Consider the following 24,455-nt stretch of genomic DNA (forward strand, 5'->3'; position numbering starts at 1 on the left):
CGTTTTATCGCATTATATTCTCCTAGATCCTCGTTACCACATTACCATGTTTTTTTCTTCAAAGCAACTATGTTTTTTTCTTCAATCCGATTTTTCATTCATTATTATTATTATATCATTATTTTTATAATTCAACAACACCGACGTATTTTGAAACACCCTGTATACATTGATGCCACTAACATGAAAACGAAAAAACGCATGTGACGTATTTTGAAATGTATTTGAAAAATACCCTCATTGCCCCCCATTCTCAAACGTTTCCCATTGGGATCGCACGCCAAAACGATAGAGCCCCATTAATTTGGCATGTTTTTTCTTAAATGTGACACCCTGTACACATTGAAGAATCACACGTCAAAACGATAGAGCCCCCTTGAACTATCATGTTTTTTCTTAAATGAGACACCCTGTACACATTGCTCTCATGTTTTTTTTTTCAACGCTGCTCTGAAAGCCCCGCCGCCATGTTTTTTCTTCAATCCGATTTTTCATTCATTATTATTATTATTATATCATTATTTTTCACGCCGACATATTTTGAGACACCCTGTGCATGTTTTTTTTTCCTAAACGATGAGACACCCTGTATGGCAGCCTTGTTTTTTTTTCTATTACGTTCGCCCGACGTATTTTGAGACATGAGTACATGTTGTTTTCGTTAATGCCCGTGGCCATGTTTTTTTCTTCAGAACGATTTTTCATTCATTATTATTGTAATACCATTATTTTCCACGCTGACGTATTTTGAGACACCCTGTACACTTCGACGCCATGTTTTTTTCTATTACGTTGGCAGCCATGTTTTTTTCTTTAACGCCCTTGGCCATGTTTTTTCTTCAAACCGATTTTTTTTCATTATTATTATTATTATATCATTATTTTCCACGCTGACGTATTTTGAGACACTCTGTACACGTTTTTTTCTTAAACGATAAGTCACCCTGTAAGACAGCCATGTTTTTTTCTATTACGTTGGCAGCCATGTTTTTTCTTTAACGCTCGTGGACATGTTTTTTTCTTTAATCCGATTTTTCGTTCATTATTAATATTATACCGTTATTTTTGTAATTCCACCGCGCCGTTATCTATCAAATGAATCTACTCGATGCTCATTCCATCCTTCTACGCGTCGATCACGTCGCACACGTCTCTTTCTCATTTACTACTGTAAGTACGTCAACTAGGGAATACGTAATAGAACTATCGTATCCCCTCTACTGACATATCCTGCTACACCGGAAAATGTAATGGAGCGGTTAGCAGTTCAGGCATTCTTGGACGGACTTCGCGACCAAGAAACGACAGGCCTTGACACTAGCTCATCCCAAACATCTCGTGGGTGCATTGGCAAGCGATCTGGAGTTTGAGGCCCAAAAAAAATCCTGCAAGAGCCAGAGCAAAGTTCGAACTATCGAGGAAGATGGACGGATGCCTCCTGATATTGAGGCCACCATTAGAAAGGTAATGAAAGAAGTGTTGCCTGAGAGAAAACAAATAAGATGCTGGAACTGTGGGAAAACTGGGCATGTGCTTAGCAAATGTCCAGCATTCAACCAACAATAAATCAGGAAAACTAGAGGGGGTCGATGAGAAGGGCCTGTACCCAGCAAGCTCTCGTAAAAACACATATGTTGCCATTCTCCAACGACAAGACAAAAATGGTTTCATAGACGGCCTCATCAACAACGAGCCTTGCGACGAGAACCATTATTGGGCCAACCTTTGCCAAAACACCGGCAAGAATTGAACCGTCGAGTTGGAAGCTACGCACCGCAACAGGGGAGCCAGCCACTGTACTTGGAGAACTACCAATTGAATTGGTGTTGGGCAGGACTAGATTGAACCATCGTGCATAGGTGGCGGACATCTAGGACGATGCGATTATTGGAATGGACATAATGAATCCCAGAGGGTTCGAGCTGAATTTTCAAGACGGCGTCCTACGTGTTGGCGGAGGAGAACTGGTGCTTCATTGAAGAAGCGAAGAAATGATCAGGTCCTGCTGGCTGAAGACGTGTGCGTTTCAGCCCTGTGAGAAACCATCCTGGAGGCTCGCTTGGACGGAAGTGCGAGCAGCGGAAAGGTGGTAATGTTCGAACCCAAGATTCGTGTTGAGAAAATTGCAGAAGAATCGCACTGGGGAATACCCTGTTGCGTGTTGATAAAGTTGTGCCGGTCAGGGTCATGAATGTCAAATAGTTTCCTGTGACCTTGAAGAAAGGAACAATGCCAGGGCACTGTTCGTCCATTTCCTCTGTGATACGGAGTGTACGCAGTTTTGATAGCTAAGCCAATAACTCACATAAAGAGTTGGAGAAGTTGATTGACATTTCCTCCAAGGACATACCACCAACTCTCCGATCAAAACTGAGGGAGTTAGTCAAGAAGTACCAGGAAATTTTCGATATTGGAGAAGGAAAAGGCGGCAGAACGAATGTGGTTCACCATAGAATCGACACTGGGAATGCCCGACTAATTCGGCAATCAGCTAGAAGACCCCCTCTTGCCAAGAAAGAAGAGGCAGACAAGATGGTCAGCGATATGGAAAAAGAAGGAGTCATCGAACCTTCTGACAGCCCCTGGTCTTCCCCAGTCGTATTAGTGAAGAAGAAGGACGGCTCGACAATATTCTGCGTGGACTGTCGCCAGCTAAATAATGTGACGAAGAAAGACAGCTACCCTCTTCCAAGAATCGACGATACTCCAGACACGCTAGCCTTCTCCACGATTTGAAGAGTGGATGTTGGCAAGTTTTATTGACCCCAGAAGATCGAAAAAAGACAGCTTTCACCATCGGCTCAGGATTGTGGCAGTTCACGGTTATGCCATTCGGGCTTTGTAATGCTCCAGCGACCTTCGAGAGATTGATGGAGACGGTTCTCAAGGGGCTCTCATGGAAGACGTGTCTTAGTGTATCTCGACGATATAATCGTGGTCGGAAAATCGTTCGACGATCACTTGAAAAATCTGGAGAAGGTATTCATGCGTCTGAGCAGTTAAGGATTGGTCCATTCCAAAAGACATACATCAGATTCGGAGCTTCCTTGGTTTATGCACCTACTACCGCTGATATGTGCTGGGGTTCCGAAGTTCCAGTAGTCTGAGGAATGCCAAGACTCATTCAAGAAGTTGAAAGGAGCTTTGATCAACGCTCCTGTTTTGAGCTATTCCCTACCGGACGGAAAATTTATTCTAGATACGGACGCCAGCAACGTTGGACTTGGAGCAGTCCTTTCTCAGATCCAGGATGGACAGGAGAAAGTTATTGGCTACTTCAGCAAAACGCTCAGTAAACCAGAGCGCAATTATCGTGTCACCAGGCGAGAGTTGTTGGCCGTTGTCAAAGGTGTAGAACATTTCTAAAAATACGTGTATGGAAGAAGATTTTTGTTGAGAACAGACCATGCAAGCTCTCAAATGGTTTCTGCAGTTCAAAAATCCCGAAAGCCAAGTAGCGCGCTGGATTGGGAGACTTCAAGAATTTGACTTCGAAATAGAACATCGAGCTGGGACTAGCCATAAAAACGCAGATGCCCTGTCACGGAGACCACGCCCCGATGACTGCTCTCATTGCCAACGAGCAGAAGAGAAGGAAGCAGCTATGTATAGAACTAAAGCTGTAGACGACAAATGGGAGGACAATAAGATCAAGGAAGACCAAGAGAAACACCCAGATCTTGGTTTAGTCATCACATGGAAGAAAATTAATCATAGACCATCGGTGCAGGAGGTAGCCGGTTACTCGCCGGCGGTCAAGTCCTACTGGACCCAATGGAACACCCTTACCTTGGAAAACGTCGTTCTGAAGCAGGTGTTGGAGTCTGAAGACGGTAGTGAAGACATGCGCCAGACAGTGGTACCCAGGAACAGACAGACGACAGTAGGTGCTCAAAGAAATCCATGATGGAGTCACTGGAGGACATCTGGTAGTAACAAAGACCCTCTAGAAAGTAAGACAACGGTTTCACTGTGTTAATTGTCAAGCCGACGTCAAGGACTGGTGCAGAAAGTGCTGCCAGTAACGGACCTCGAATATGACCGAAAGCTACAATGCGCCAGTATAACGTGGGTAGTCCCTTTGAGAGAATCGTCATCGACATCGCCGGCCCGTTCCCAGAATCCGACCATGGGAACAAATACATCCTGGTAGCCATGGACTACTTCAGTAAGTGCCCAACCCTGCCCTGCCCAACAGAGAATGTACATCCATGAACGAGTCCGTCTGAAAATCCGGAGTGCCAGCGATAGAATGAAGAAGACCTATGACATCAAGGCAAATGCTTGAGCATTCGCAACCGGTGACCTAGTTTAACTCTACAACCCTAAGCAACGCCGTGGTTTATCACCGAAGTTGCGGAACTCGTGGAAAGGTCCGTACAAAATCATTAAAAAGATTAATGACCTCGTCTACCGAATCCATAAGCCATCTCGAGGAAAGCCTAGGGTCATCCATTTTAATACATTGGCTCCTTATGCTGGAAATCACGACCAAGTTTGCGCCCTTAGACCACCAGAGGATGAAATGACGTTTCAGAAGTTCATGTCATTATACTCGAACGGACAGAAGATCGTACATGGGGTAACTCAAGAAGAGCCACGAGACCTTTTCAAGGTTCCAGTTGAAAGCGCATTAGCTCACTGAGTGGCAGATGATCTCCAAATGTCCAAGGGTATCACTGTGGTATTCAACAAGAAATTCGGTCATCTCCAAACATTACGAGAACAGAATGCTGAAGTCGGAGAAGTGCTACAGTTAAAGAAGGGTCAGAGAAACATTTTCTACTTGGTGACCAGATAATTCTCGAGACAAATCGTCCTATGAAGATGTCTGGAGAAGTCTTACTAGACTGAGGGACACAATGCTCGACCAGAATCTCGTGGACTTGGCAATCCCGAAATTAGCCTCTGGGCTCGACAGGCTGGATTGGAGAATTGTGAGAAGCATGTTGGAAACGATCTTCAGATCCAGCGGCATCAAAATTTTGGTGTGCGGTAACCATCTTTCACGACCGAGCATGAAGACTGTGGAGTGTTACTTTCATCGATACCTGCAGGAAGTCCTGCAGGTATCGACACACGCTAAGAATAACATTTCGGGGCGAAACGTCTTTAAGAAAGGGGCAATGTAACGAATATGAAGCCGGCTCTGACCGATATCTGAGCCAGCGAATAAACACATGACTCACCGTGAACCACCGCGAAAAGTCTAGGCCAGTCCTGAAACGACTACAGAATTCTACGATGGACCTTTACCGATATAAAAGGCCGGCTCCTCGTTCAGAGAGGGCAGTCTGAATTCAGAAAGCGAATCGAGCGGTTAAACAAGGAATTCAAATAGCATTAGATAAATTAGATAAATTAGGCGTTAATTGCTAAGTTTTGAATATAAATTAGTTTGTGATAGTGATAGAAATAAATTTGTTTAAGACAGTAAATTCTTTAAATTGTTACAATATCTTTTCTTAAGTCAATGTTATAAATCAGCTTTCAATTTGAGTTTTGGTGAACATCTGATTCTGTCTAAGAGAGGTGTTCAACAAGGTAATTGCTTAGGACCTGCTCTTTTTTGTCTGACCATAACAAACTCACTAGAAGCTTATCGTCCGAATTTAATTATTGGTATTTGGACGATGGCTCGATCGCTGGCGATGAAAACATTGTTTCAAAGGATTTACAAAAATTCATTGAATATTCAAATTATCTTGTACTTGAACAAAGTTTTGATAAATGCGAGTCTAAATGGAGTCTTCTGGGTGCTTCTCTTTCTAAAGATTCACGTTCAGAACATCTTCAAGAAAAACGGGAATCAGTCAAATTGCTGACCACCAGATTGAATGAACTTCCTAAACACGTTGTATTTTTTCTTTTGAAAAATTGTTTGGCGATTCCAAAACTCATGTACGCCCTCAGATGTTCCCCCACTTGGGTAAGTGAGTTAGAGCTTGACGAATTTGATAATTTACTCCGTAAGACGACGGAATATGTAACAAACAAGTTTTTTTATGATTTATGGCTCCAAGCAACGCTTCCTGTAAACCTTGGCGGACTTGGGCTACGTTCGGCTTCTTCCTTAGTTTTACCAGCTTTTCTGTCGTCAGTCAATAGTGTTTCTGATCTTATCGACTCCATCCTTTCTTCCATATTTATCAATATCAAAGACGTTTTTTATACTGAAAGTGAATCACTTTGGCATGCCGCAACTAATATTGCTTCTCCTACAGATAAAAAGGCCATGTGACCGACCTCATCTGAACATTATAAATGATAAACTTCTGAAATATACAAATGTATACATACGATACGGCTCGTCTGAAAGCAGCAATGATCAAGGAATCGGGTGCTTGGCTGTATGCTTTACCTGTTGCATCTCTTGGATTACTATTAGACGATGAATCTTTCAGAATAGCAATAGGACTCAGGATGGGTTTATCTATTTGGGTCCCTCAATCTTGTGTTTGCGGTAGTGTAGTTGATGAAAATGGTACGCATGGTTTGAGTTGCAGAAGAAGTGCATACACCTCGACATCACCAGGTTAACAACATATTGAAACGAGCTATGGTGTCCTGCAATTCTGGAACCCTTAGGTACCAGTCGAGATGAGTAAACGACCAGATGGTATGTCTCTCATACCATGTAAATGCGGTAAATCTGTGGTATGTATGGGACTTCACTTGCGTTAACACAGTCGCGGCTTCCCATCTAGCCAAAAGTTCGAAGTCTGCTGGAACTGCAGCATTGTCTGGCGAAATATTAAAAAGAAAAAATAAAAAATATTGTTGAAAACTATCTGTTCCATCCAGTGGCGGTTGAAACTTTTGGTGTTTATGGCCCGGAGTCTCTGTTATTCGTTCATGAACCCGGGAGGAGAATAGGCCAAGAAACGAAAGATTACCGTTCTACCCCTTTTTTTGATAGAAAAAATTAGTATTCCTCTTTCACATAATTTTGATATCATGCATTGCCCTCATTTCAGTACGGAACTAAAATATCTTTGAAACAAGCCGAGATATGTGTATATTCAGTAGACAGTTGTCCTGAAAATCTTGCTAAGGAAATTGGATTAGATAATTTAGGAAACATTTACTACATGAATAGCATTTTACAAGTGTTGTTCATGACGAAGAATTTCAAGATCGAGGTTTCAATGATGATGAAGAACAAGAATGTTTCCTACTTATTCACCAAACTCAAACAATTGTTCAGGCAGTGGCAGTTTCGTAAGAATGTATCATCTTTCCCACCAACCGATTTCCTGGAGTCTTTGAAGTCCACTAGATACTCTTAAGGACAAGAGGATTGCTCCGAATTCTGGGAGTTTTTGTTGAATACTTTTCGTGGCAAAACAATAACAGAATCAATAATCCTGACCGCTCTGGATTGAATGATTCCATACAATTTATCTCGTCTTGTGTTTGTAGATCTTTTGCCGGAAAAATCCTCACTTGTTTACTTTTTAGTAAATGTTGAAGAGGTAGCAAAAACGTATGTGATTTTCTGGAACTTCAACTATCGTTTCCTAATATGATCGACTGATAACCAGTCCATGCAAAGCTTGTTAAATCATCTGAAAATGGAACTTTTAATGGGTGATGATCAAATGTATTGCCCAACATGCGCCAAACTAACTGACTATCATAGGAAAACAAGTATATCTGAGGCACCAGTCAATCTAATAATAACACTGATGATTTTCAAACAAGACTCAACTTCTGAGGGAAGCACCAAACTCTTAAGAAAGTTCGAAATAGCAGACCACTATTATGATCTTCATGCAGTCATTGTTCGCTGTGGTTCTGGCGTCGAATATGGTCATTATTAAGCATTGGTCAAAGACCAAACGGACTGATTTAAGTTTGACGATAGTCGTGTCACTAAGTGTTCTGGCGATGTCTTGAATTTATTGGAGCCTCTGGAGCACCCTACATTTTGTTTTATGAAAGAGAGGATATTGGCAGATCAAGATCTTCAGATGATATGGTGCTGTAGGTTTTTTCGGGTTTTCCTGCAGCTGAAACAGCGAATGCGTCACTGGAATCAATGAAGTCGCCTCGGAGCGCCAATTAATTTTTGTTATTGTTTCATAATTTCATAATTTGTATTACTTTCTTCTTTAATATATTGAATTTAAAATTCATTATTTTGTATTGATTTGTGTTTAATATCAATTCAAAGAAAATGTTTATCAATGATTTTAAAATTTTGACCTCAATTCCAATCCCGTGGATTGATTTGGATTTAAATAGTTTACAACAATATATTATAACCTAAACCCTAGCCATAACAACGCGTGCTCGGGTCTGCTATTATCCATATATGAGAAGGTCACTATGTCTATCTAATTTATATAAAAATTTCAAAAGAAGAAACCTTACCCCTCTTTTGAAAATGGGATACTCTTCCTTCCCCTTTATATTCATATTAAACATAATCATTCAAGTATCTCGTAGAGTCGGACGTTAGGTCGGCGTATCATTATATCGAAGTTCACAACACAGGCATCAATATATATATATATATATATATATATATATATATATATATATATATATATATAAATATATATATATATATAAATATATATATATAGATATATATATATATATATATATATATATATATATATATATATATATATATATATATATATATATATATATACATCGGAAAAGTCTAGGGATATTTTTATAACATACTAAATATCATAAAAATAAATGCATGAGGTCGTTTAATTTCGATTAAATTGGTACACTCGACCACCCTTTAGATTTCTCTGGGTTGAACAAAACCTGCAAAAAAGGTAACTAATCTTTTGTCAAGTTTTTTACAAACTGTAGGTTTTCGGCTAAAATTAATAATCTGAAAGTGTCAAGTTTGTACATTCTATGCAGTTCTTGCTCAGCAATTGAACTGGAAATATTGTGCTTTAACATGGAACGCCATCACTTACCATTGGCTGAGATGAATAGAGCTGTAGGGCTTCTTCAAAGTGGCATGCGACAAAATGATGTAGCTCTTCGTTTGGGGGTCTCCCAAAGTGTTATCAGTCGATTGTGGCGGCGTTTCCGTGAAACTGGCAGTCCAGCCGAACAACATCCAGGGCGAGGACGCGCTACAACTGCAGTTCAAGACCGATTTTTGGTCTTAACCGCAAGAAGACAACCGACAATCACAGCACCTGAGTTGTTAACCAACTCAGGTGCTCAGGTGTTGCAGCAGACGCACCAGGTAACCATTGGTCGTGATACTGTCAGAAATCGACTGCATGAAGCAGATCTCCACAACAGAAGGCCACTTAGATGTCCACCTTTGTCGAGAGGCAATCGCAGTAGAAGATTAGAGTGGTGTCAAGAACATCAAAACTGGGATGCAAATTATTGGGCCACAGTTTTGTTTACAGAAGAATCCAGATTTGGATTTTTTCCAGATTCTCGTCGAGTAAGACTGTGGAGACGACCTGGAAATAATGAACGTTTGAGACACGTCCAGGAAGTCCACACATACAGAGGTGGTGCAGTAATGCTATGGGGCGGAATCATGATCGGCGGCAGAACCGATCTCGTTTTTCCAAATCGCTCCCTCACAGCTCGACAGTACCTCGACACCATTCTTCTACCTATCGTCCGTCCGTTTGCTGGTGCTGTTGGTGAAAACTTCCACCTAATGCACGATAATGCTCGTCCACATGTCGCGCGTCTAGTGACTGACTGGCTCACCAACGAAGGAGTTGATGTATTGCCATGGCCAGCACAATCACCGGACCTGAATCCCATCGAGTATGTGTGGGACATGCTTCAACGAAGAATTTCTCCGCATATGGGGAACATTCACACAACGTTTCAATTGACAGAGCTTTTAATCGCTGAATGGGCAAATGTACCTCAACAAGACATTGACAATCTCATTTTGTCGATGTACGATAGATGTAGGGCCGTAATAAACCAGCGTGGAGGCCATACTTTGTACTGATTCCAATTTTTTTTGTATTATGATTTTTTTTCGGGGTACCAAAGAAGAGCCATATTTTTTTTTCAGTTTTGCTCATATGCGCACTCAGTATTTTTGACCATTTAATAAATTTTGTTGTAAGTTACATTCGTTTAATAATCACCCGTCAACTTTTTTTTCCCTAAAGCGATCTAAAAAAATTATTGCCATTTTTAAAAATATCCCTAGACTTTTCTGATGTGTGTATATATATATATATATATATATATATATATATATATATATATATATATATATATATATATATATATATATATGCCAGAAGATGAAAATAGATGTAATTTTTGACGTTTTCATACACAAAAAATATATAATAGGTTTCAATTTTTTCACATATTTGAAACGTTCAAGAAATGGAATTACAAAATGATATAATCTGGAGTATCAATTTTATGATATTATGATATTCAATGTTCTGTTGAATAGTGTAATAAAATATTGACTTCATTCTTTTCAGACATGATAAGAAGTTGTGGGGAGGTTGTTCGACACCACAATTGTCTTCAGACTCTCCATTTGAACTTACTTCTCCTAAGCAACAATTTGGAGTGACGCTTCAACATATCAGGGATAATTATGATGTTACCATCCCTCCTATAGTTAAACAGTGCGTGGACTTTTTGGATACACCAGACGGTAATTTTGCAACACAATGTTTGTATTGCAACTGTTATTTTGTTAAAAAAAAATTATTGACTTATGATTTATCTTTTAAGCTTTAGAAACTGAAGGTTTGTTCAGAAGGTCTGCCAATGCCTTGAAAATAAAGAGCTTGAAAGAAATGGCCAATAAAGGTCAAAAAGTGATATTTGGAGATCCACATGAAGCTGCGGTTTTATTGAAAAAGTTTCTACGGGAGCTGAAGGAGCCTTTACTTACTTATGAACTTTATGAGGAAATTTTACAATTTCAAAGTGAGTTGATCAGTTAGCTGTAATAACAAAATATTCTGTATTGTTACTCAGTAGAGAAGTTGGGTTTGGATGAAATTCTTTTCACCCAGGTTTTCAAATGTTAGTTCTGTAATTTCATATTTGGATTTGCACATTTTAATATTCGTATACCCAATTACTTGACAAAATGTGAGTTCTAGTATTATACTAAACTATTCCATAAATTCAAAACAATCACTTCTCCCAAATACCAAGTATGTGTGCCTGTATATGTCGTTGCGTGCGTGCAAGCGTGGGTGTGTTTTTTGATTCTACTTCTAACTTTTCTTTCTGTTTTTCAGTTTTGAAGTTAGCATTATCTTCTGCTGATAATATTATTTTGCCTATAGGTTTTATTTCTAAAGAACCATTTTGGTCATATTTTTCTTGTTTTTTTGTTTTGAATCCATTGGAGAACCATGATCATGTATCCTCATAGTTGACTTGACCATTTGGATATTCATTTGTTTTTATCTCGTTAAAAACCCTCTGATATTCCATATTATCAGTCATATCTTCTAAATCTCTCTCATTCGTAAATGAAGCATCAGCTAAAGAAGCATTATCAAGTAGCACAGTATTTGATTGTATTCTGATGAACTAGATTTAATTTTCACTATGTTCCAATGAACTTTCTGTATCCAATAAAAATAAGTTTTTGTTTGCATTTCGCTCAGTTTGGATACCTTCTGATTTCGAGCTTGTATATCTAGAAATCTAGATAGTTCATATGAAAACTGTTGTTCTTCCAAATGCTTTGAAACATCTGTTGGATAGTGATTTCAATGAATAAAAGAATTTTCTTTTTTATGAAATAAATATTTCATAATATAGGAAATAAATTTGTGAACAGACTTCATTATAATCAGGGAATGGGTGGTTAACATCTTGAATATTTATTGGAATGAACTGAAGTGAGTTTTGAATAATTTTTATTAAATCATATTATATCATAATTGTCGTTTGTTTGCAGGTTCTGAAAACGAATATAAAACTGCTTATCCGATTTCTAAAAATGTAAATGTACTGGATATAAAATTGAAATACCTATCAAAAGAGGTATCACAATACTCCCCTCGTTATTTAAAAAAAAAATTGGTAGCGCCCTTTCGACAACGAATGATGCTTTGGCATCATTCTCTCCTATGAAGAAGTACTTGAAATGATACCCTTTCAGGTTTTTTTTTACCTTGATATCTTGTCCCTTTTGAAAGTTGACAGAGGGGGACCTATTTATGTCTCCACTGATGTATTACCCTATGAATAAAATTCCTTATTCAACCACTCAATATTTCAACTTTTGACAATCATAATCAAACCAAAAAATATTCAAATGATGAAAACCAAGTTAATAAAATTATCAGAAAGCCAAAAACTTCTTTTTCCAAAAATTGATCACTCTTAAAAATATAACTCTTTCAATTTAAAATTATCAGTTACTGTTCCAAATCATAGAAAAATGCCCTGTATATATCTGAAATACATTTTCCACAGCTGTTTTCAGTTGTTTGTAATTATAAGCAATGTGTTTTTTTATTTCTCTTGTTTTTTTCGTATTCCAGCTATTCTTGAAAAAGGAAATGAATTCATCCCAAAAACTTTAATAACGGAAAATAGTTCACAGATTGAGGGCATACTTGAAGATCGGCTGTAAATCAAATTGTCTAAAAGAACAATTAATTCAGGCCAGTTTCAAATTACCTACACTGTAGGTTTATGGACAACTACTCCCCTGGCTAAAACCACGAAGGGCGTTGGATTATATCCGACAGGTGCCACTGCAGGATTCTTCACTGAAGTTATTCCTGCATATGCTGTTGGCGATGCAACTGCTTTAATTGATTTTCAATTATTGGAACACACTTGCAGGCCAGTTTTGCGCTGCAGCAATCAATTTTCAATTATTGGAACATACTTGCAGGAAGAAAACATCACAAATTGAATGGGCATACTTGGGTATACTGTAAATCAAATTATCTACACTGTCGGTTATTGGACTGACGACCCACTTGCAGATCGGTTTTGGACTGTTTGGTCACTCATCAGTACTCATCGTCAACATAAAGTCGATGATTTCCGATAATTTAAAATCGAATTCCTTCAGAGTATCATTCTTCAAACTAGGCTGAAGCGAACTACAACGTGTTTGTCGTTGGTAGTAGCAACTTTGATTTTTCAAATGGAACACCCTGTATATATTATTTTTGGAATCTACAACAACTACCCGAAAACTTTTCTTGATATTTCCCTAAACCTATCTGTTACCGTTTTCAAAATATGAATTAATTTCAATTTTTTCCTTCGGAAATCATGACCTTAATTTGTTGTCCATTAACATGCAAAGAACATTAAAACTTTTTTTTTTCAAAATCCGGCTTCTTTTGTGACAATTTTTTTTTGAAAATTCCTTTCGAAAATTTCGAGTCATCTGTACAAATAATTTTATTTAAAAAATAGATCTTCTTGAATGCGTATCAACAACATTTCACAAAATTCAACTCTCTATTGATTGTCTTGAAGCTTCATTGCTTGAGTTTTGATGAATTTATAATCATACCTTTTATGTCTTCGCAAGATTCTTTGAACCGATGAATATTTTATACCCAAATCGTTTTCAGCACTTTTTATCGATGACTCAGGAAATGCGTGAAAATATGCTAAGACATTAATCTGGTTATCTTCAGAAGTTACGGATAGAGGCAATTTTCTTGATACTTTCTGAAGTTGATCCAAATGCATTGAAATTTTTCTGAATTCGTATAAATTTCTTGAGTTTCATTTGCGGTAAATTCGGATACCTTTCGTTGAACTTTCTACATGTTTTGCTAATAATTTTTTCACACTGGCCAAAAATAAACAAATTCACAAGAAATTCGTTTGAATAGTTTTAATCCATCGTTTTCAAAGTATTTGAAACTTCTGAAGTGACGAATATGTCAATATTATTAGGAGAATGGTTGCTTACAAAATATCGAATGAAAATACCATTCTGAAGAGACATTTTTCATAAATAAATACTCATAAGTCCGAAACTTGACTAGTAGGATAAATGCATGATATTCATCAAAATTATGAGATTCGAACATGTTTTGTTCGAATCGATAGAGCGAAAGATTCGAAAAATTTAAAATATATAAAAAAAGTAGAGCGTCCAAATTTTGAGCAACGGTATAAAATTAAAAACTGATCAACTTTTTTCCTTGGCATTTCTCCATATGTCCCTAACTTTATGTGTGACTGTGTATATGTCTATGTCTATATATATATATATATATATATATATATATATATATATATATATATATATATATATATATATATGCTGAACTGGTTTTTCCGGGTATTTGATCCGTGTATGTGATATAATTTCACCGACGTTTCGACAAAATCTCATTTGTCATTATCAAGGTGTGCTGTTACGTGTTCAGAAGTTTGTTGACCTTGCTCAACTCACTTCTTACTATAATGGTGAAATGGTATTCGTTACGTGTTCAGAGATAGAGTAGTCCATAAACCCTCTACTACCTACTATTTAAATGTTGTTGAGTTTTACCTGAGTTCTTCTTCTTCTTAGTTGACCTCATCTCCCCGTTAAGGTATCGAATATGAAATCTGAAGTTTTCACGGATAGGAATATGCTGAACTGGTTTTTCCGGGTATTTGATCCGTGTATGTGATATAATTTCACCGACGTTTCGACAAAATCTCATTTGTCATTATCAAGGTGTGCTGTTACGTGTTCAGAAGTTTGTTGACCTTGCTCAACTCACTTCTTACTATAATGGTGAAATGGTATTCGTTACGTGTTCAGAGATAGAGTAGTCCATAAACCCTCTACTACCTACTATTTAAATGTTGTTGAGTTTTTGTCGAAACGTCGGTGAAATTATATCACATACACGGATCAAATACCCGGAAAAACCAGTTCAGCATATTCCTATCCGTGAAAACTTCAGATTTCATATTCGATACCTTAACGGGGAGATGAGGTCAACTAAGAAGAAGAAGAACTCAGCTATTTTTATTAAAGTACTTTCTTGGTTTTTCTCATTTTGTCTTCAATCGAGGACCGCCTGCCCGGTACTGACGATGCCCAATAGGCTGAAACAGCTGTCTACCGGTGGCTCTTAAATTGAAATCAATATATATATATATATATATATATATATATATATATATATATATATATAATAATAATAATAATAATATTTATTCGTTCATAACGATCATAACATGATGACATAGAACAAGTCAATAATAAAAATAAAAAATAAATATGATAGATAAAATAAAATAAAATAAAATCTAAATACATAGACAGAAAACCCCGTTGATTGAAACAGTCGATTATATGATTGAAACCGTAGGTACATCAAAATTAAATATAATTATGAACTGAGCCACATTTGGTAATTGTGTTGGCATTCTAATCAACCCATGAAGGCATTAACCAATTATACATTACATAGGATCTTTCAAATACTCATCAACAGAGTAATAGGCTTTGTCAATTAATATATATATATATATATATATATATATATATATATATATATATATATATATATATTCTACAAAAAGGATTTGAAGCTTTATATCTTTTATTAATTATCTGCGAGCGCTTTCGACAGTTGGTAGTACTGTCATGATAGTCGAAGAAGAAATAGTAATGCTGATTCATCCAGTATGTAACTGACTGATTGTGAAACAAATTATTATTTTTATGTTATCCACAAATAATTGTCATTTATTGATTCATGTCAAAATTAACTTTCAAATTATTTTTCGTTCGATTTGCCGCTAATTTTTTATATTAATTTCATGTTGAGTAAGTTATATCTGTAACGTTTTATACATATATTTCTACAATCATCTTTTCAGTTAGTTGTCTTGAAGTAGGAAATGAATATTTCCGATAGCTTGACAAACTAACAAAGAGTTTTCATTCTTGACCTTGACTAATTAGATATCATCTAATTAATTCATATATACAGTGTGACCCATTTAAGATGGAAGCACCCTTATAAAACTTACTTTTTTTAACCGATTGGAATGATTTTTTTTGTTAGGTAGATATTCAAAAAGTCTATTAGGACACCAAATATCATGAATAAATCTCAATTTCCAGGGCCAACTAATCTTATTTTTCAAGGTCAAAAATCTAAAAAAATTACTAGCGATTTTTTTAGAAAAACTCTGACTACACCACTGGATTTGTGACATTTTCAAATGGGTAACATGTAAATTACGTTGAAATGCGTCAATCAATAAAAAAGTTATAAAGGAATGAAATTTGAAAAATATGCCGTTTAATCAACCCACCAATTCATGTTCAGGAATTTTATGAAAATTCTGTATACTCCACTGGATTCAGGATGTCTTGAAATAATAAAAATGTTATAGAGGAATAAAATTTGAAAAATATGTTGTTCAATGGAATTTTTGCAACGTTCTTAGTACACCACTGGATTAGGGGCAATATTCAACAAAATATTATTTATTCAAATAAAATTCATGAAACGTTCATGGGAGAATCAATTTCCTTTCATAATGTATGTCGAACCATATCAATCAATCAGTTTATCACAACAATCTTTAGTGTCAATAATTTCAAATGAATCTACAAAAAACTATCTGTAAGTACATTTTTCTAATTGCTACAAACTAGCGGAAAACAATCTTTTATTCACAATCAATGTAAAAATAGAAACCAAGAAGATACCGAATTGAAAAATAAATGAGTGCAATTCATATTCTGGTGGCCTCCACCAAACTTCCATCCAATTCAATGCATTTATCATATCGCTTACGAATATTTTTTAAAGTATTCCTCAATTGTTGTGGAGTAATTGCATCGCAAGCTTGCTGAATTCTGGTGCACAGTTCCACTCGATTCCTTGGTCGTGATTTGTAAACCTTTTGTGTAACATAACCCCAAAGGAAAAAATCGAGTGAAGTAAGGTCAGGCGATCTTGGTGGCCATCCAATTAATGTACTCCCCCTTCCTATCCAACGATTAGGGTAATTTTGATTCAGCCAACTCTTCACAATTCCCGCATTATGTATGGAACAACCATCTAACTGAAAATATAAATTTCTTGTTTCTGCAAGGGGAAGTTCATCTATTGCGTCCGAAAATTCATTCCTTAAAAATTGTAGGAAAATTGCGCCATTCATGTTGCCGTCGAAAAAGAATGGTCCAATTATCCTTTCATTCAGTATTCCACACCAAACGTTCACTTTTTCTGAATACTGCCTTTTACAGTTTATCACCCAGTTAGGATTTTCAGTGGCCCAATAGCGAATATTTTGTGATGAAACCACTCCATTTGTTGTGAAACTAGCTTCATCACTAAATAAAATTTTCTTTAAAAATTGCCTGTCATTAAGATACTCGCCCTGGGCCCATAAGCAGAATTCCAATCGTTTTTCTTGATCACCTAGTTCCAGAGTATGTAAAAACTTTGGTTTAAATGGCCTCAATTTATTTTTCTTCAGACATCGCCTAACATTCTCCCTAGGTAAGTTTAAATCTAAGCTGGCATCCCTCAAACTACTATTTGGATTATTTCTGAAGTAATCTAATATAGTCTGGTTATTTTCGTTCCTTCTTCGTAAATTGTTCTTTAAAATATATGTGGTTACTGCTCCAGTCCGATTGAAAACTTGGTTTATTTTATGTACCGTGCTGTTACTTATGGCTGGACGATTTGGGTGTCTTTCATTGAATATTCTAGTTACTTCTCTTTCACTCCGGTAATCATCACCGGAAAGACGTATAATTTCGATTTTTTCTTGAATTGACAATTGAGCCATTATCTGTTTTTATTTTGAAACACAAATTATTCAGTTCACTAATGGTGCGTAACAAAATGACAATTTAACAAAATGACAATTCATGCGCAAATAAATAGATGAGAAACTGTAAACAGTTTTCGATATACTGGATGGTTAGTATTTTGTTGATCAACAATCATGCCGTACTCGAAGTTGAAATTGTCATCATCCCAACAACATCGGATGCACTCATCACTGTTTTTCTACTGCTTTAAGTTTTACTGCAGTTAGATACCTACTATGCAACTACAATGAACTAGTTTCAGTAATTCTAAACCTGCCAATGATTATGGTGTTTTCATGGGCAAAAACAGAGTCTCTGTTTTTTCTCATCCCCAATCTGTAGCTGTTGAAAGATTGTTAAGCTATGTTTGAACTTGACTAATCTGATCAAGAAGTGCTTTTTTCCGAACTTTCTTCAGCAGTCTCCGAAAATTATGGTTGAGGTGTCATTCGATTCGGAATAGCGTCTAGAAAGTTTTTGGGAACGGACAACTTTCGGAAATGAAAATAGCAAAAGTTATAAACAATTTAGTGAAAAATAAAAAACGGGTTTAGTTATTTCAAAACTAATTGAGATTTTCAAATTCGAAAATAGGAAGAAATTTTCTATAATAAAGTCTTAACTCCCGGAACTGTATGACCAATATTTATAATTTTCCCGAAGCCCTGAAAATGAGATCGTAATCGGATGTTTGGCCGCCGTGAACCGTGCCTGTTTGGGCCGTTTTTACAAAAAAAAAATTTGGCATATAAAATTTATAAATCAAGGAATGAAAGAATTCAGGCAGATACTCAAATGCTAAATTAACAATAATCTGTCGGTGAAAATGTTTATTGCAATTATTCGATTTATTACGCTATTGTTAATATTTTTATTTTCACCACTAGTTGACAATTTTTTTTAAAATGTTTTTAAATGTTTTCAATTATTTGGAACAAAAAAAAATTAAAATTTTTAAAATTTTTCATTGTTTTATAAATAAACAATTTGTAATAAACAAATGAATTTTTTCATTTCATTTTTGTTCTTGTTGCAATTAATGAATGAAAAACAACCCTGTATTTTTTTTTAATTTTTTTAATTTTTTATCGAATTTTATAAATTTTGGCGCTCTATAATCAATCTATTTTTTCATCATTTAAATTATTATATTCATTAAACTAATGGAGATACAATGAAAAATCGCTAGACTCATTTTTTCTCCATTAATAAAAGAATATATTCAGCTGAAGTTTGATTTTTTTTATAAAATTATTCATTCGAATTATTCTAATTTTTTACAATTTTTTTTTTTTTAAATATTGACAATCAGTGGTAAAAAAATTGTAAATTAACAAATGCGGTTTTTTGCATTGCACACAATTTTTCAAGAAACGCTATTTTTTTTTAATCATAATTTTTATTAAAGATTAGGATCCAAAATAAATTCAAATATGTTATAAACGCATTTGTTTATAACAAATTTTTAAACAATAGGTGATGAAAAAAATATTTTTATGTAGCTTCTGATTTGAAAAAAAAATATACTAATAATAATAATCAAAAAAAAATTGTTCTTCGATTATTTAATAAACTTTTTAATTCAAAAATGCAGTAAATGGTTAATAAATAACTGAAAAATAATAATTTTTCAATATTTTGGAAGTAAATCAATTCCTAACCGTTATAATCATAACTCTATGGAAGGAAAAAAATTCCACACTTTTAGTTTGAAAAATATCACACTTGCAATAATGATAATCGAGTGATAAAAAATTGTTAATTAACAATAGCATAATAAATCTAATAATTGCATTAAAAATTTTTTACCGACAGATTACTGTTAATTTATCTTTTGAGTATATGACTGAATTTTTTCATTCCTCAATTTATATATTTTATATGCTATAAATTTTTTTTTGTAAAATTAACCTAAACACGCACGGCCTACACGCGGCTAAACACCCGATTTAGAGCTCTATTTCAGAGCTCCGGGAAAATTATAAATATTGGTCCTACAGTTCCGGTAGTCAGGACTTTTCGATAGGAAATTTCTTCCTCTTTTCGAATTTTTTTTTTCGATTTTGAAAATTCCAATTAGTTTTTGAGATATTTCCAAAAAACTGGACCCATTTTTTATTTTTCACTAAATTGTTTATAACTTTCGCAATTTTCATTTCCGAAAGTCATTCCGAAACATTGGCAAATGTTTCTCTGAAAATAGCTCAGCATTCTTGGATTATTCTTTCCTTCAGTGGCTTTATTGAATCAGATTGCGTCGTCTTTAAAACAACCTATTTTAAGTAAGTGGCCCAGAGGAAAAAATCTAGAGGAGATAGGTCCAGGGATGTGAGAGGCCATTCAGTAGAATCTCTTCTTTCAATACATTGATCAGCATACATACGTGTGGTGTATTGTCATCCCCGATGGGAATGAATTTCGCAACGTTTCGACAAAATCACATTTGTCATCATCTGGCGATTATTGTTAAGTGTTCGGAAGTCATCTGACCCTACTCGGATGACTTCGTACTGTGCAGGTACAATGTTGTCGTTCCATAAATACCGTTCTTGATTACCTAAGTTTGGTACCTGTATGTTTTGGTACCTCAGTTCTTCTTCTTCTCGATATGACCTCATCTCCCCGTAAAGGTTTTGAAATGTTAATCGAAGGTTTTCACGGACAGGAATATGTTGAAATTATTCTTCGGGTTTATATATATATATATATATATATATATATATATATATATATATATATATATATATATATATATATATATATATATATATATATATATATATATATATATATATATATATATATATGTTATAACTCACTTGAGAAAAATAACTTTTTAAAAATTAATATTTATTGAACAGGGGAAACAGATCTGTATCCCCAGAGTTGAGTAGTAACAGTATGACAACTAGAATTCAACTAAACTATTACGCCACGCAGGACGTTTTTTATATGAAAAAATATCATGAAGTAAGCGTCTGGGTGAACAAAGAACAGTAAACGGCGCCTGGGATCTTTCTGGAACTGCGTAGGTGCCGGATGTTGATTCAGCTATGCTCTTGAGATGGTCACCTTGGAGATGAATGGTAGAGGTCAGCCATGGGCATATAACAACTCCCCTTTACCAAAAAAAGTTGGTTCCTTATGAAGCAACTTTTGGGCTGTAAAGTATAAAAAATATATTAGTAATCGTCTAATGTGATTTCCTCGTCCTCGGGAATCTCATCTTGAAGGCTAGGTCTTCTTCTTGGGAACATACTTGTAAAACGCTTAAAAGGCCTGAAGGGTCTTGGAGGCGGTGGTGGGTTGTTGACATCTGCAATTGCTAGGCTGCTGCGACGTCTTCTTCTGCATTTACAAAAGGCGTACAGAATTATTAGCACAATAATTAGCGTAATGGTGAAGTATGTAAACCAAGAAATATGTTTGGTTACATATGGTTGATTTATTAAATCATCCAAGGTTTTAGAATATGAATCAAGTTTGTGTTTGGCAATTTCCAAATCATCGACATTCAAATCGTTCAATTTCAATGGCTTCAGTTTTGGAATACTTGATTTGTCCGGTGGGTTATTGCAACATTCGTATGGTATTAAGACTGGATGTGATCCATACGAGATATTTGAATATTTCGAAAATCTGGAATCAGCTTGAATTTTTGTTATTCCAATAAAGGCACTGCATTCCGTTTCAAGGGTTATGAGAGAGTTTTTATTTATTAATTCCGTTTTCACTTTCTTTTCGGGACAATTTATAGTCACTTGTAAAGGTTCCGAGAGTATCACTAGCCATAGGTTCGTTTCAATTTTGTGCACCTTATAATTCTGACTGAAAAATAAGGAGCTCTGACAGTTGGTTGGAACGTTTTTCGTGTACTTGAAAATTTGGGCTTCACAAATTGAGTTTTGGTCAATCGGATATGCGAACATATTGTAACACAGTTTAGTTTGGAATGTCAATGTCTTACACGCACTCATATCCGTGATTGGTATGAACATTAAAGAGTCATCGTCTTTCGCGATATATTGTTGTGAAATTTGCAAAATATGATGTAGCCCTGTTCTATCATCAAATATTGGAATGGGGTACACATGATATAGGGTATAAATTGGAGGTTCAGTCAATGGGATTTTGAGTACAAATATTAGGTTGTGCTCAGTTTGAAAAGCTTCTAGTTCGATTATTTCGAGATATTGAGCTATTTTGTCCAATTTTGGTTGGAGAGGAAGGTTATTTCTTCTTAAATTTTGAGAAATTTCTAGTAGTGCATTTATTAAATGATCAGGTGTTATGATTGACGAGTGAATAATATTCAATCTTGCAAATGTGATTGAATCCAAGGCGTCATCAACGTTTTCTTGAATAAATAAAAAGCTTTCCATAAGTTTTTCACAAATTTCTATAAATTTCAATTTTGCTTCCACTTGTGCTATTCTGTCGTTCAGTTCTGTTATTGACTTTTCTATGACTCGAATGTCTTCATTAAATGTTTTTTCATCAATTTGCAGTTTTCTTATTGTTGTATTGAAATTTTGAATTACAGAAGTAGTAACGGATATTTGATTTTTTAATAAATTCTCTAATTGATGTTCATCGTTATTTAGCCTGTTTATTGAGTTTGTATAAAATTCGCCATCTGAAGCGTCAAGATTTCCAGTAATTGATTTAAAAATAGATCCAATGCCATTTATGAGACCACGTTTATTTCGTCTAGGGTGTTTTGCATCCATTGCAATTTCACGAAACTTATCTCTCAACGCTTGAGCTAGTTGTAAGATAAGCCCGGTGTGCGTTTTGACTTCAGAGCGAAATGTGCTCATGCTCTGACCGTAAATCGAGGTCATGCCGATTAATGAATCTAGAATCTTAACGTTGTTATCAAAGGCTTCTTTGATTTGGGAAATGTTTTTACTGACGAGTAGCGTCCATTTGTCGTTCGTAAGAATAATATTACCTTTTTCATGATAATATACGCCTACGGTATTGTTGATTGTTTCGATTTTGTATGGACTGGTTACAGGGAACGCTACTGTTCCGAGCAGTAGGAGTGACCTGAAAATAAATTTAATTTTCAGTATACGGTTTCATCCTATCAAAGTTCACTTTTGTTCTTTGATTTGTTTGCACATTTAGAAGTATTGCTGAGTTTTGAAAGAGTTGTTCAATTATGAATGGGCCGTTGAATTTATTTTGCAATTTGTCTTTTATTTGCGATTCCTTAACGTAAACTTTATCGCCTACTTTGTAATTGGGTTTTTCTCCAGAAATATTTCTGTCGAAACGGATTTTAGCTTTCTCCTTTTTCCTTTCGATTTTTTCTCGTGCGACTTTGTAATAATGAGAGAGTCTATTATTTAGGTCTCTCACGTATTTTGTAATAAGTTGTTCTTGATTATATAGTTTTTCTGGAGGCCTGCTTGCCGTGTGTCCGAAAACTAATTCATGGGGTGTAAATCCATGAGATTTGTTCTCAGAGTTATTATAACATATTACCGCGAATGGTAATACATTAAAAGGGTGATCATCTGGGTGTTCGGCCAGATGGGCTCTAATCATTTCTAATAATGTTGCATGGAATCTTTCCACAGATCCGTTGGATTGGGGATGATTGACACTAGAATATGTTAGCTTTATATCAAAAAGGGTACAAAGGTCTCTTAGAAGGGCATTATCGAATTCTCGACCGTAATCACAATGGATTCGTAATGGGGTTCCATAGTGCTGGAAAAATAAAAGTAGGGTATCTGAAATATGTTTTGCTGTTTTGTCTGGGATTGGATACACTTGTGTGAATTTTGTCAGTTCGTCACGTATACTCAATGCGTAATTTTTCGTTGGGATTTCAACTACGTCGATGTTTATTCTTTCGAAAGCTGTTTTAGGCGTTTCGGTTATGACTAATGGGTTGTTTAAATTTTTTCGACAGATTTTTGTTTTTTGACAAACATCACAAGCTTTTATGAAATTTGCAACATCTTTGTTGAGTCCTTGCCAATTATATTTTTCCCGTATTCTACGAATTGTTTCATTGATACCTCGATGTAAATTACTTTTTCCGTTATGATTTTGATCAATTATGATCGGGATTTGATCTTTATCCGGAGTGGTAATGATGTTATTGCATATTTTGAATTTTATATCCTTTTGAGCAAAAATGAAACATAGAATTTCTAAAATGGGAAGTTCAGGATTAGTTTCAATGCAATATACTTTAGAGGGATCTAAATCATTTTGACTTCTATACAGGGTGAGAAACAAGTGTTCAATCACCGATTCTGGATCATAAGTGAGAGGAACTATATAATATTTTCTGTTTTTTATTGTTTTGCTTGATACAATATTTATTTTGAGATTTCTGAATTCGTAATCTTCTTCAAGAATATCCTCAAAGATTTTATAGTGAAAGTCTTTCAATTCCTTTTGTCTAGGGAATATTAGAATGTTTTTATTTTCTTTATCGAGAAATTGGCAATTGGAATACTCGACTTTTGAATAATCAATCAGAGATGTTGTTTTGTATAAATTTACGAATGTTGTGAACTCTTCGGTTATCTGTTCTGGTGTATATTCTGATTGATCGCCTTCACGGTTTTCGAAGTTTTCAGGGTTTTCAATATTTTCAGGGTTTTCAGGGTTTTCAGGGTTTCCTTCGGATTCCTCTGGTTCTTGTACC

At 35.5% G+C, this 24,455-nt stretch overlaps 2 protein-coding genes across 11 annotated transcripts in view; one reads left to right on the top strand and one right to left on the bottom strand.

Annotated features, from left to right (window-relative positions):
* Positions 1-24,455, bottom strand: part of LOC141480556 (uncharacterized) — a 285,808-nt gene that overhangs the window by 143,560 nt on the left and 117,793 nt on the right. The window lies entirely within an intron of this gene.
* Positions 1-24,455, top strand: part of RhoGAP68F (Rho GTPase activating protein at 68F) — a 206,661-nt gene that overhangs the window by 119,380 nt on the left and 62,826 nt on the right. For 7 of the 10 annotated variants that reach the window (XM_074170633.1, XM_074170584.1, XM_074170618.1 and 4 more), the window contains 2 exons: positions 10,467-10,663; positions 10,726-10,923. In XM_074170633.1, coding sequence (XP_074026734.1) covers positions 10,467-10,663; positions 10,726-10,923 — 395 coding nt within the window. The remainder of the gene's footprint in view (positions 1-10,466; positions 10,664-10,725; positions 10,924-24,455) is intronic. The other 3 variants (XM_074170597.1, XM_074170606.1, XM_074170615.1) reach the window with 1 other exon arrangement.

Source organism: Leptinotarsa decemlineata, unplaced genomic scaffold (genome assembly GCF_025532065.1).
Source record: "Leptinotarsa decemlineata unplaced genomic scaffold, Ldec_3_MD MMD2_P_RNA_scaffold_11, whole genome shotgun sequence".
Lineage (NCBI taxonomy): Eukaryota > Metazoa > Arthropoda > Insecta > Coleoptera > Chrysomelidae > Leptinotarsa > Leptinotarsa decemlineata.